This window comes from Tachysurus fulvidraco, chromosome 17 (genome assembly GCF_022655615.1).
Source record: "Tachysurus fulvidraco isolate hzauxx_2018 chromosome 17, HZAU_PFXX_2.0, whole genome shotgun sequence".
In the NCBI taxonomy this organism is placed as follows: Eukaryota; Metazoa; Chordata; class Actinopteri; order Siluriformes; family Bagridae; genus Tachysurus; species Tachysurus fulvidraco.
This window is the reverse complement of record NC_062534.1, coordinates 17,090,586-17,103,529: the sequence shown is the minus strand read 5'-3', so window position 1 is coordinate 17,103,529 and position 12,944 is coordinate 17,090,586. Positions and strand designations below refer to the sequence as shown.

Here is a 12,944-nt window from a genome sequence, read left to right as displayed (position 1 = left end):
TAAGTGTACTTTATTTGATTCGATTGAAAGGGTTACATTCGCTTGGTATTTGGAGGACAAGCAACAGGAACCAAGTATGACCATACAGACTTGGTGGTGGTGGTGGGGGGGTACATAAGTCATAAATGCAGCTGACTGTCTTTGCCTCATCAGGCTACAGAGACCTCATGATATAATGTATTGCTAAACCTTAAAAGTTTTACTGTTGGCCTATGAATAAATTTTAGCCTACCATGGTGGTAACATGAACAGCAGTCACTGTCATCTAGTATCCAAAAGCGAGTTTTGTTTACACCCTGACAAGAAGCTCAATGATATAACCAATTTAGTAACAATGACAGTTGGCCATATAGGCCGTTGATTGTTAGGAGTCTGTACAATCTTAAGGTGGTACAAAGGAATAAACGCTTGTAGTGCAGGTGAAGTATTTCATTAGGGTTTCTAGCTGCACTACAAGCACAGTGCATCTTACCATATTATTTTCTCGACATTATTTAGGTATGCATTAACCCATTGTGTTTAACTACATTCTGTCAACGTTTAGGCCCTAAACTACGCTTAGATATTTAGATTATTACAATAGTGAATGCGTGGCGACTACACGGGTGTGAGAGGAGCAGTGGGTGGGCTGAAGCGAACCACTCCCTGCTCCAGTTCCCTCCCTCCACTTATCCCTCCCTTCTTCCCTCCTTCCTAGTGAAGATCTTTGCCTTGCCCTATACTCAGCCATTCTCCACAGCCCGAAGTTACGACCACATAGCAAAGAGAGAGAAAAAAGTGTTGGAGAGAGAGGAAGGGATAGAAAGAAAAAAAGAAAGTTATCCAAAAACTCTGAGCGCTTCGGACAGTTGGAACAGAAGGCGTTTTGCGGCTGTGGCAGAAAGGCGTGCGCAACAGAGGATGCTCATGCCAAGGTGTTAAACCTTTTTGGAAGCAGTGAACTGCTCCCAGGTAGGGAAAAAAACTTGTTTCTCTAAAATGATTTCTACTTTTCAAGCAAACCATTGCAGTTTGGAATTCAGTTTGCACATTCAATGTGTATAATGTAACGCATTTTAAGTACTTAAAGTGTAGTGCGTTGTGAATAGAGAACGCTATTCATAAGCGCTCATATAGGTAGAGCTCAGGAGGTGCAGATGTGGACACGAGGAACAGTGGGTGTGTGTGTGTGTGTTTTCACAATTGACATGTTTGTTACACACCTTTTCCCGATACCTATGAGACTGAATTATGCATTTGCTTCTGAAAACATTGTAACTGGTAAAATGAATAGTGATAAAATCCTATTGTAGAAGAAGAACCTTAAAGTTTCTAATGGATGACGAAATTCTTTATGGAGGCAACCCCTAGCCAAACGTGTGCTTGGCCAACTAATTGTTAGGGAAAATTTTTTATACTTTGCATGACATGTAAATATTGTCCCCACACCATTGAAGGTGAAAAAATACGTGCAGTAGTTTTGTTGCGCGTGGCGGTGCAACGTGGTTGAAGTCGGTGTGGCTCGCGCGAATGTGAACTGCGCACGCACTTACAGTGGGGACAGAAAACTCCTGATATAGTTTAACATTGGTTCAAAGTCTTTCTTAAACATGAGCGTTGTGTTTATTTCTGTTCTTTGTAATAGTGTGTTCACTCGAACAGTTTACCAAATGTGGTTACAGACCCCCTCCCTGGCATTTTTCTATGTTCGGCTAATGTGAGGAAAATACCCGTTGTTTATAATCGGTGTTGGTATAGTATAGTACACGTGGAGAGGTTTTTATAAAACCAGATTTAAGACGTGAAGTTTAACTTTGCCAAAATTGGGTGCAGTTTTGAGATTTTCCCCTTTTATTCCATGGTTCTTTTTGCCCCAAGATTGTGTCCAGGGTGTGGGGAGTGAGAGAGAGAGGAGGAGGGGCGGCTGGAAGAGGGCGGGTGGGTGATGGAATGTAGTGGTTTGGAAAGACTTACTAATTGAAACCAGGTCTGAAGCACATAGGAGAAAAAAACCCAGCTTACTATAAGAAACAAAAATTAGACATTTTATTCAGTTTGCTCTTATATTGCTTAAACTTTTCTCTTTTTTTAAAGTAAGAAATGTTAGTCAGCAAGCATAAGCAATGGTTTTTTTTAAACTTAGGTTTTTCTCTTTATATATACTGTGTGTATGTGTGTGTGTGTGTGTGTGTGTGTATATGTATATATATATATATATATATATATATATATATATATATATATATATATATATATATATATATGTATTAGTAAAACCTTAGATCAGTTGGAGACTAAGTTCCAACCCCCTTCACTGCCACACCCTTGTTCTTTTTAGCAGTCAAAACTATCCCTACATTACAACACCCGCCGACCTGTTAATATTCTTTGCACGATAAATTAATAATTTCTATTTCAAATTGTGCTTTTGCAAGATTTTGTATCTTTGTTTGGGGTCATATGACATTTGACCATATGTCATATGGGATCTGTCAGTTGTCTGTTATTATCCTGACATTATTAGGGTTTTGACTGTTTGTGTCTTAGTACTACAAGATCATTAGATTGTATTTCTTAATGATTTTTACTAGACCAAAATGCTGCAGTCTTAATTCTGAGTTGTAGTTGGAACATCTTTGCACAGTGGAACTGCTCTCAGATAGAATAACCACATTCTCCTGTTGATAGTGTAGAAAAGGATGGGTGCTTTTGAAGAGTTTGCTGTACCACTCTGAAACGGAAACAGTTTGGACTTGTGCACACTTCCTCTGACATTTCCTTACAGGCTAGTCGAGGTTTGCTGTCTTCACCATTTGGCGAAAAATAGATGTGGTTTAACCCTCTGAACAACTGAGTGGTCTTATTGCTCTTTGCCATTTTTTAAAGGATCAGATGTTTCATGATTAATGGGCGCATTCAGACATGCAGCCATCTAGAAACTTGTCTTTATTTTGAATATCCATCTAAGTTGGCATGTATAAATATATGGTGATCAGCCGTAATTTTGATGCCTCCAAGCATTTAAGACTTCTGCCTTTGTTGCGTTATTTCACTGTGTTTTTGCATGTCCAGACTAAGCCTTGGTTGAGAAATACTGACACTGAATGTTAGAAACAGGTGATCAAAGAGCAAGCCCATGGCATCATCTTAGTGACTCAGAATCACACAATTTTCCATGTTGTCTTAAATACAATGGAATACAATATTTGCATCAGTTATAATTACATTTACTGTTTTTTTTTATCATTAGCCTTTTGGTAATCAAGATTATGAACTAATTGTGGATTGCTAACCTAAGTGTAATGCTCAGCGCACAGGAGAAGAAAATAAGGTTTAATTAAAAAATATAGGCTGCTTATTAATCACTGTATGCCTTACAGAATAGAAAATGATAGCTAGATACAAAGCATTGCCTTTAGATGTTTGGTATTAATGGGTGTGGTAGCATTTATGAGCATTATAGAATTGTGGGCCTAATCCAAGTAAGAATAACACTGAACACAAGATTAGAATACCATTTAGCCCTTCTCGGTTAGCAAACATATGGATGTTGAAAATGATCCACATTATCTATTTCACAACTTGCATCATCATGTCTGCTTGATTTATTAACAGAATTGTTGCAACAAGATGGATTCCAGTGTCGATGGATTCCAGTGGCAGCATGTTCAACACCTTCTCCTTGCAAATCATTTTAGTGCTCACACTTAATCCAGTCTTGAATACTGGATTAAAAGAATTGTCATAAAGAATTTGAAACAGTGAATACAGTTGGTTAAGCCAGAATCAGCAGACTTGTTTTGCAGGTCTATGGTGTATTTGCTGTAGGTTATCAAAGCTATGAAAGTTTTTATTAATGAGGTAAATGACAGGGACTTGTTAACTGTATTTCATGGGTGGTTATCTTTAGGATTTCTGAACATTCCATTCAGAACAGTATGTACAAAATTAAGTTGTTTGTAATAGAATCTTGCGTGACTGTAGGCATGTTAGAACAAGTATTTCCTTCTTTTCTGCTTTTCACATCCAATGTAACTGAACTAAATGGTGCTAAAATACCTTGCTGTATATCAGGTCTGGTGTAGTTCTTAGAGAAATACAGACAAATAGACTTATCAGCAGTACACTTATCAGCGCAGTTTGTGGTCGGTATTTGAAATATTTGCATATTCTGATATTCTGATACTTTTCAATGGTTTTGGATTGATGCATTTCACCTTGGTTTTAAATTATATGTTCCAATTATAATTTATATATATATAAAATATATAAATAAATGCAGTATGCTGAAATTTATGTAAACACTAATTTTAATATATTGTGCTGTTGTATAGGATCAGTCTTTAGATAATTAGCATTTGACACTAATTAGTTAATATAAATGAACACTATGCCAGTCTGCTGCTCTACCTTTCAAAAACATCCATTTGGTTTGGCTTTAGCATGTTACACATTGTTCTTTTTTAGACTATGTTTCTGCCTCAGTAAAATGTTACCTTATGGCTTTCTGTTTCCTCTGAACTATTTTTATTAGCTTGTGCGTGTGCTCATGTTTTTTTCTATTCCGTGTCTACAGAGGCTCTTTGCAGAGGATGTTGTTGATGTGGGTTTTCAGTTAGTTGTTCTGGCAGAGCAGCTGAACTAGTAATCATTCTTAATTTTCCATAAGTGACTAAGTATATAATATGGAATATGTCACTGAGTTACAGATGCTTTGTCATAGCATAACATCATAGACCCCTTCTATTAACCCGAGGATGCATGTCTTTTATGGTCAGGTTCATGTCAAGTCAACTACTAACTACCAACATAATAAGAATATTCAATTTTGATGATAGATTTTCACTGTGTGAACAGAGGTATCAGGCAGAGTGTAGCACGTTGCTTTTGATTTAGTCACTGTAGGAGAGGCTGGGCTCTATTCCAGCTGGCCTGACTGGTACATTGAGGAATGTGTGGGACTGGAGGCCTGGGTGGGGCCCTCAACTCTCTTTGCAGTGAACACTGAATAGATGGCGTGCTCATGGCTGTGCTTTTTTATTATTTATGTATTTATATATTTATTCATTTATTTTTAAAATATTGTGTACGTTATACACTTTAGATGCAGGAGGTGATGTGTTAGACCAATCGTAGATTGCTTACATGCCGCGAGGCCTTTTACCTTTTTATACTACATGTTTATTTGATCTTATATTCCCCCATATATTTTTATGTAAGCTTTTGCAGGCCATTGTAATTTTGTTTGCTTCAGCTTCAGCACAGTAGCAGCAGAATTAATATAAATAAGTAGAAGTCTCTTGCATGTCAGTCTTTTGAGTGTACACAGCTGCTCTGCCTCATGTTGTTCTATGCAAACACAATGACAAGTTCATCCAACCTGGCCTTTATAACCAAACATCTATGTCTATTTCAGTCACGGCTCTGGGATAACTAGCATTATAATGAAACAGCAGTATAGTGAGAGGTCCTGACTGTGGTTTCATAATCATAGATGATATTCAAGTTTGCGCAGTTGAGACATGAGCAGCAGGGACATTCTTTCAGTTGCTTTCGATGAACAATTGTTGATTGTGCCATCATTGCGACAGCCACCCATTCCTTTCGCTGAAATGTTGTAAAACCTGATATAACTAATGAAATAGTATTAGTATTTTTCCCAAATGTTTAAAAAATGTTCAACATTTCTGTTGTTTTACAAATTTGCTTGATTATTAGGTTAATATTTATTAGCACAATTATTTAGCTTATTACAATAGTAATAAGTGATGTAATTAAAAAAAAAGTTTGAAATGATTGAAAACTAAACCAGTTTTTCTGTTGATTGTATGTTAAAATTCTAGCATAAGCCTTTAAGACATAGAGTATGTATTTAGTCATCCAGCTTGCTATTTTCCCTGCATTTGGAATGGTCATTAGGAGGTAAATTGAAACCATGGTGGAGAGACTTAATCACAGTTGTTCTTCAATACAGTCATGGGCAGGTCTCCACTGGCTAATACATGCCTATGCTGACTACAGCATTTGTTTTCATTGTCACTGTGTGTTGTGTTGATCTCCTATTGCCACAGCTACTTGTAGATATAACTATCATAATTTACATTTTCCACATTACATTACTTTTATCATTTTTTTCTATAGAACATAAGGAACCAACGTCTATATGTTTTTTTTCTGATATGCACTAGTGGCCGTAAGATAAGATTTGTTGTTAGTCATCATATAATCATGTGAGATATCTTGATCATATTCTATATCCGGCTTATATCTTGACGTGTCAAGTTGTAATAACTAACAACTTGTAAAAAAAGTGCCACAAATCACATTACAACGGACATCTATATGTTCCTTTTTTATTAAAATTCCATTTATTGTCATTTATTTATTTTTTACTTCATCAACTGCTTATAATGTGAAATAATGGCTGCAAATCTTAACTGATAGTCTTCGTTTGACTAGCTGCTGAAGTTATTATAGTATTGTTAATTGTTATATGGAGTTATTTGTTACACTAACTTAAATATAATGTGAAATGGGCTTTAAACAATTGCTATTAACATTTACCTATCCTTTATACATCTAAGGATTTTAAGAACCTATACAGTAGATCTATTCTTGATCTATAGGTTTTTAATGGGCCTGGCAAAACAGCTAGATCTGCTACAATACAGTTTGGTATATATTTTTAGGACATATTTTAATCGATCTCATCATTCTAATATGTGGGTTAGCCTGCTTAATGATTAACTAATAAGTTATGTGGGAATTTGATTACTGAAGTGCAACAGTTATTTCATAAAACTTTGAAATGGGATGTTTGGGTGTGGGTATCCGAGATAAAGGTTGTGTAAAGGAATGCTGTCTGTATTATGTTTGTGAAGTATCTGTCTCAGTCACTATCGCCCTCTGAGGGCAAACCAGAGAAAGTCGAGAGCAAAGGGTGGGGCCCTGTTTTGAAGGAAAAGAGAAAAAGCTTGTTTCAATAGCCTAAAGCACTATAGTATTTCCAGATTTTCATGTGCATTATTAATATGAAAAGTAATGACCCCAATTGATTATATTCATGCCACTTTTCAACACTTTACTTACCTTTTTTAATTCATGCATAATCTTTGTAATCTCAGATACCTATAGTAATATGCACATTTTTCTTTTACCTTTTTTCAGAAAACAGAACAGAAGTGTGGCAGAAGACATTGCCTAATATTGCTTGAGCTCCTGGTACGTTTTTTTTATTTAATGTTCAAAAAAAAATTCAGATTTTGGTTAAACGCATTTTAATGGAGGAGTGCCTAACAGACATTTTGTACTATCCATTTATTGTCCCACAGTGGTTGCTATTATTTGATTTTTTTTTATTATTTTGTTATTTTTGTTATATTCTTATGAATATTATATAATATAGAACTTATGTAACGTCAACAATTTTCATTTGTTATTAGGACACCATTCTATCTTCATTATTATCTTAAAAGCTTAGTTCTGCATTTAATATAAACTGTAAGAAGCAACACATGCCACTAAAGCATTTTAAATGTCACAGTAAATCAGGTAAATTATTAAACCAAAACTTGAACACCATGCTTTACTGCAGAACAAGGCTTGCACTTGGAAATATGACACTTCTTTACCCACTGTGCTCCCCTCTTACTATGACTTGACCACCTGTTCCAAAGCTTCTCCATGTGAAACTGTTTGCTTGAACTTAGCTTAAAAGCCCAACACTCACAGTACATACACCTTCGGAACATTTTGACCTATTCTCTTTGATAGAGTACCATAATTATTCAAACCTTGTATTTCTTGTATATTCTTGTATTTCAAACTTTTTTTTCTGGCAGTTATTCTTCATGCTCTATCAGATGAAATATTTAAATAACAAAAGATAAACATGTACTTATTCCTCCTCCCAGTTGTAGTCCTTGGACGTACTGCCAGGAATTTGTCAAAGCTATGAAAATGTTAGTTAAAAGGGAATTAACAAGACATCCTGCCAGTCTGACAAAACATGCTTGAGACAGGAGAGGAATAAGCTACCCCTACACTTGATGGGAGTTGAATTGCAACCGTGCTTGGTTTTGTCTCCTTTTCCTTGTGTAAATACCCATGTTTGACCTTAGTGAGCCTTGCTTTAGATGTTGAATACACAATCTGTTTCGTCCCTTTTGGTTGAGAGACTCTAAAGGCATTATAATAATATGGATATAAAAAATATTGTTATCCTCTCTGTAGACTGCAGATAATTTGCACAAATTTCACAGTGGTATCTAGTATTTGTTACAAAATGCCATATGTTTATTGTAGCAAGATTTGATGGCAGACATCACTATATTGTGTCTGCAGTGCAGACCTGCGAACACCAAACATTTTACATAGGAGACACATGTTATGATTAGTATATTATGTTATATGTTGCCACTTATAGTATGTAAGTGAACAGTCTCCAAGTGAAACCAGCAAATGAGCCACTCGACACATCAATCTAACAATTATAGTTAACATCAGATAATTCTTGTTCTTAGGTATGCCATTGAAAATACTCAAAAATTACATTTTTGGCAAAAAGGGAGTCCATAGTCTATAAATCTATAAGGAGTATAAAGTTTATAAAAGAAACACTACAAAAGATTTTAGTGTTACTGATAATTAGAAAGTGATTTAAAATTGTTGCTTTTAGTCAGCAAAGTGAGGTCTGTTGAGGTAGCAATGGCGTGTGTCTCTGAACAGGGATTTTATGGTAACCACCAGGCCAGATGCTTGTGCTTGGTAGCTTTTGCATTTCTTAGTCTTGCACTCCTGCCTTGCATCAGTTTTCCTAGCATAGGTTCTGAATTCACCATGACCCAGGCCAGAATAAGTGGTTATTGTACAATGCATGTTTTTTAACTGAAAGTTTTGTCATCCTGAGTTTCAATGCTTAAACACTTAAACATCAATAATACCTCAATTAACATAATGGTGTAATGCTGGTTTATTAACCTGTAGGTCGCAGCCCTCCTGTGGGGTTTGGTGGTACTGCATATGCTCTATCTCACTCTCTCTCTCTTTCCCTCATATTTGCAAATGTTTGTTTTTTAGGTCTGTTTTCTAAGATTGCCACTGTAAGATCTTTGAGGCTCAACTTATAAAAAATTGGGTTTGGGAACCTTTGTTAATTATAACATTATAAACAAAACATTATATAAACAAAATATAGAAAAAAACGTCAATTTAGAAATGAAAGAGTGGTGGCTCTCCCTGTGACAGGACAGCTGTAGTTCCGCAAGCTGCTAGGTGAATTTTTTGTGTGTGTGTGTGTGTGTGTGTGTGTGTGTGTGTGTGTGTGTGTGTGTGTGTGTGTGTGTATGTATATATATATATATATATATATATATATATATATATATAAAATTATAGCATCTTTAACAGATTTTTTATGTACTGTATTAATCCTTGATAGACCAGTGACTAAAAAAATCCTACTGTATTATATTTTGGGCCACCATGAGCCTCAAGAAAAGCTTCAGTGTGCCTTGGTAAGGTGTGCAAAAACTGTACTTGAGGGATGAGCACTATTTTCCCAAAATATAATCCCTCAGTTTTGATGAATGTGGGTGTTGTAACTAAGAAAGAGCTCATGAACATGAGGAAAGAGGTGATGAAACAATGGAATGCTTGACCATAGAATGAAGGTGAATAGACAGAATCATTTTTTATTGATGTCTATTGATTTGGTAACAAGCTCATAACCATCCCATAAAATGCTTTACTCAGCATAAAGGAGCCTCAGGTGTTTTCCTTAAATTTGTTGAGTGTAAGCATGAGAAAAAAAGGAAGGGTTTAACTCTCAGAGCATTGGAACTATTTACAGTTCAACAATGATTTATATTCTTTCTTAACTTTAAAGATAAGTTAGTAAATTATTGTTCTGACAACATGGTCTGTATATTTTACAGTTTTTCTTCAGCAAATCAGATAGACTGTAAAGTGGAATTCAGAGACAATTTGATCCAGACTGTTCAGGTTATAATTGTGGATGAACCGCTGGAAAACATTTCACATTGTAAACAATATGCATGTAGGTGTATTCATAGTCAAAAGGTCTCACGTAGCTAACAGCTGAGTGGATGGTGGAGGGGGTGGTACTAATGAAACAAAGAAATGTTTGTGTTTGAAGCTGGAATGACAGGCCCACATGATTACTGGGCAGTCCTACAGAAATACTCATTACACATTGGATGCCTAGTAATACAATTGTTTTTTTATTTTGTATGAATATTTGAAGGATTACATGCCGAAACATACTGAACTGAAGTGACCTCGTTTGTATTAATCCTTGAAAACTAGTTTATTGAGGTTGAAACTTTAAAATGGATATTTTTAATTTTACTCCAATTTTTAGAAAATGAAGATTTTAGAGGATTACAGAAGTAATGACTCTTTGTTTTATATAATTTCAGGGAGAGATACTTGGGCTGAGCCCATCCTAGAGGATAACTCAAGGGGAAAAGGAGATCAAGGATTAGAAGTAAGCATGTTTTTTGTATTTCAAATGTTTAATCACAGGAAAAAATGATGTGAACATTATGTCAAGCTCTTGACCTGTATCCACATGATTGTATGCGTTGTGCTACTGCCATATAAATGCCTGTTAAGATAACTGCATACATGAGCAGGTTTACAGATGCATACACACAGATACATACACATAATTAATACATGCCTATTTTGGATACTTTTGTTATTATTCATGACATATTTTTGTCATTTATTGTTAAAAACCACAATAGATGTTGATTGCCATGGATGAATATATACATGGATATATATTATTTTCTTATGAAGAAAAGTGTTTTAGAAGTATATTACACATTAAACATACTTGTACATACAAGTTTTTTTTAAAATAGAATTTGGAATGCCTTTCCTAAAAATTCTGATTAAAAAAAAAATGATTCAAATTGGAAATGAGAACATGGGGGTATGTCCTAATTTTATATTTATATACCCAAGACTGTAGAGAAACTTCAATTCACTACAATGTATGCAAACTCTGTGGAAGGATGAAAATAAAAATCAGAAGGATTTGATATTCAATTGATTATATTAGATATATTATATATTTTATACAGTCCCCTCTGAAAGTATGAGAACTGCAAGGCCAATTGTTTGGTTTTATCTATACAGAGAATACCTTAAATTTGGAGATCAATTTAGATGAACTAGAAATCAGAAATTCAGCTTTCATTAACATATATTTTAATCTAGATATTTTAACTGAGAATGTGTCAATTTTAGACCACAGTCACATTGTGCACCCTTTGCTGCTTGTTGAAGATACTGCAGAAAACATTGGATGCATTTCTTATTGCCAGAAGGTTTCTGTAGTTTTCTTATTATTAATAAATGTGAGGCCATACCAGAAGCAACTATGCATGCCCAATGGCCTTTCCATCACTTTGGAAGCAGTTAATCTTTATTTCTTCTGGCCTTCTGATTATTATTGCTGACCACAAAAGGGTTTGCATTGGTTTAAATGGTTTGCATTTTGTGCTTTGACCTCTGAATTAGTGTTTGCAAAGTCTTCTTCAAATGCTGGCTTATGATATTTTCACCCCTGCCCTGTGGAGGTTTTGTGATATTACTGACTGTTGTGTACGGGTTGTTCTTCACAACTCCCATGATATTTCTGTCATCAACTACAGTTTTCATTGTCTGTTTGTTAGTAAATCATGGGTATACACCTGTGCATTGGTGAGCAGAAAAGCATGTACAAAACATGTAATCTTGATGTGATCTAGAACTGCAGAATACAATATTGTTTTCCACTCCTGTCAAACAAGAACAGGAATCTGATGTTACCATGGGCACAGGCTCACAGAAGCTGGCCAATTGAATATTAGAATATAAAGGCTGTCCAGCCTTTGCATATGATATTCTTATGTTTTTTAATGGAATAAAATGTATGGAACCTCATGTTATCTTTAGGACTTATTGCCCCTACACGTCCAAGTTTTGAAGTGTTGTTCATAGCCAGAGATGCTTTTCTGAATGTGGTTTTATAAGCTTCTATTTGAATATATATATATATATATATATATATATATATATATATATATATATATATATATATATATATATATATATATATATATGGTGAACTCTAAAGACTGAATGTGCAGTCAGGGGTGTAAAGATTTTTCTAATGAAGTATATGTTTTAAAGATGGCTGACGAAGAGGACACAAGAGAAGTGCTCTTCCCTCAGTGGATGGGCCCTGATAAACATGGGCTTACAATAGAGCAAAAGGCTCATGGAGAAATTTTTGTCACAGAAGTGAAAGAAGAATCCCCTGCTGCTCATACTGGGAGAGTATTTGAAGGTAGATGATTGCATGTAATCTATTACAATGTTGCTTATTCATAACACACATTGTTTCCAAATAGAATATGCATCTGATGTTATGTAATTATTGTACTGTAATGTCACAGGTGATCAAATTGTTGGTGCCACAATCTACTTTGAGAATATGAGCTCAGAAGAAACAGCAGAGTTGTTGAAGACGCTTAACAGACACAAAGTTGGACTAAAACTACAGCACAAGACGGGAGACAAATCACCTTGTCGCTCTCCCATGGGCACATTGTCATGGGAAGCACAAACTGGATTTGGAGGTTCTAGTCCTGATATAGTCCTGGTATACTTGCATTTCGTTACTTTTGATTTTCAAAAGCCATACTGCCTTAAATGGTAGGTTAAATGTAATAACTTCTTATAGTCCAGATTCTTTAATCTCAGAAATGGCAGATCAGATGTCAGATACTCCTATTTAAATCAGTGGCACAAAAACAAAACATTTAGATCAGCCATCCTCCTTATTGACAATTGATTACCTTTTTTAACAGACTATCTAGCTGTCAAATTATACTGTAATTATAATTATATTTACCTGCTTCTGGCTCTTGTTATAACTGACTCTCTTGAAC

At 35.2% G+C, this 12,944-nt stretch overlaps 1 protein-coding gene across 1 annotated transcript in view; it reads left to right on the top strand.

The window, feature by feature from the left end:
* Positions 1-721: 721 nt before the first annotated feature.
* The window catches only part of ahnak (AHNAK nucleoprotein), a 34,125-nt gene continuing 21,902 nt past the window's right edge, over positions 722-12,944 (top strand). The window contains 4 exon segments of the mRNA XM_047802093.1: positions 722-951; positions 10,419-10,486; positions 12,184-12,340; positions 12,450-12,655. Coding sequence (XP_047658049.1) covers positions 12,184-12,340; positions 12,450-12,655 — 363 coding nt within the window. The 5' untranslated portion in view covers positions 722-951; positions 10,419-10,486.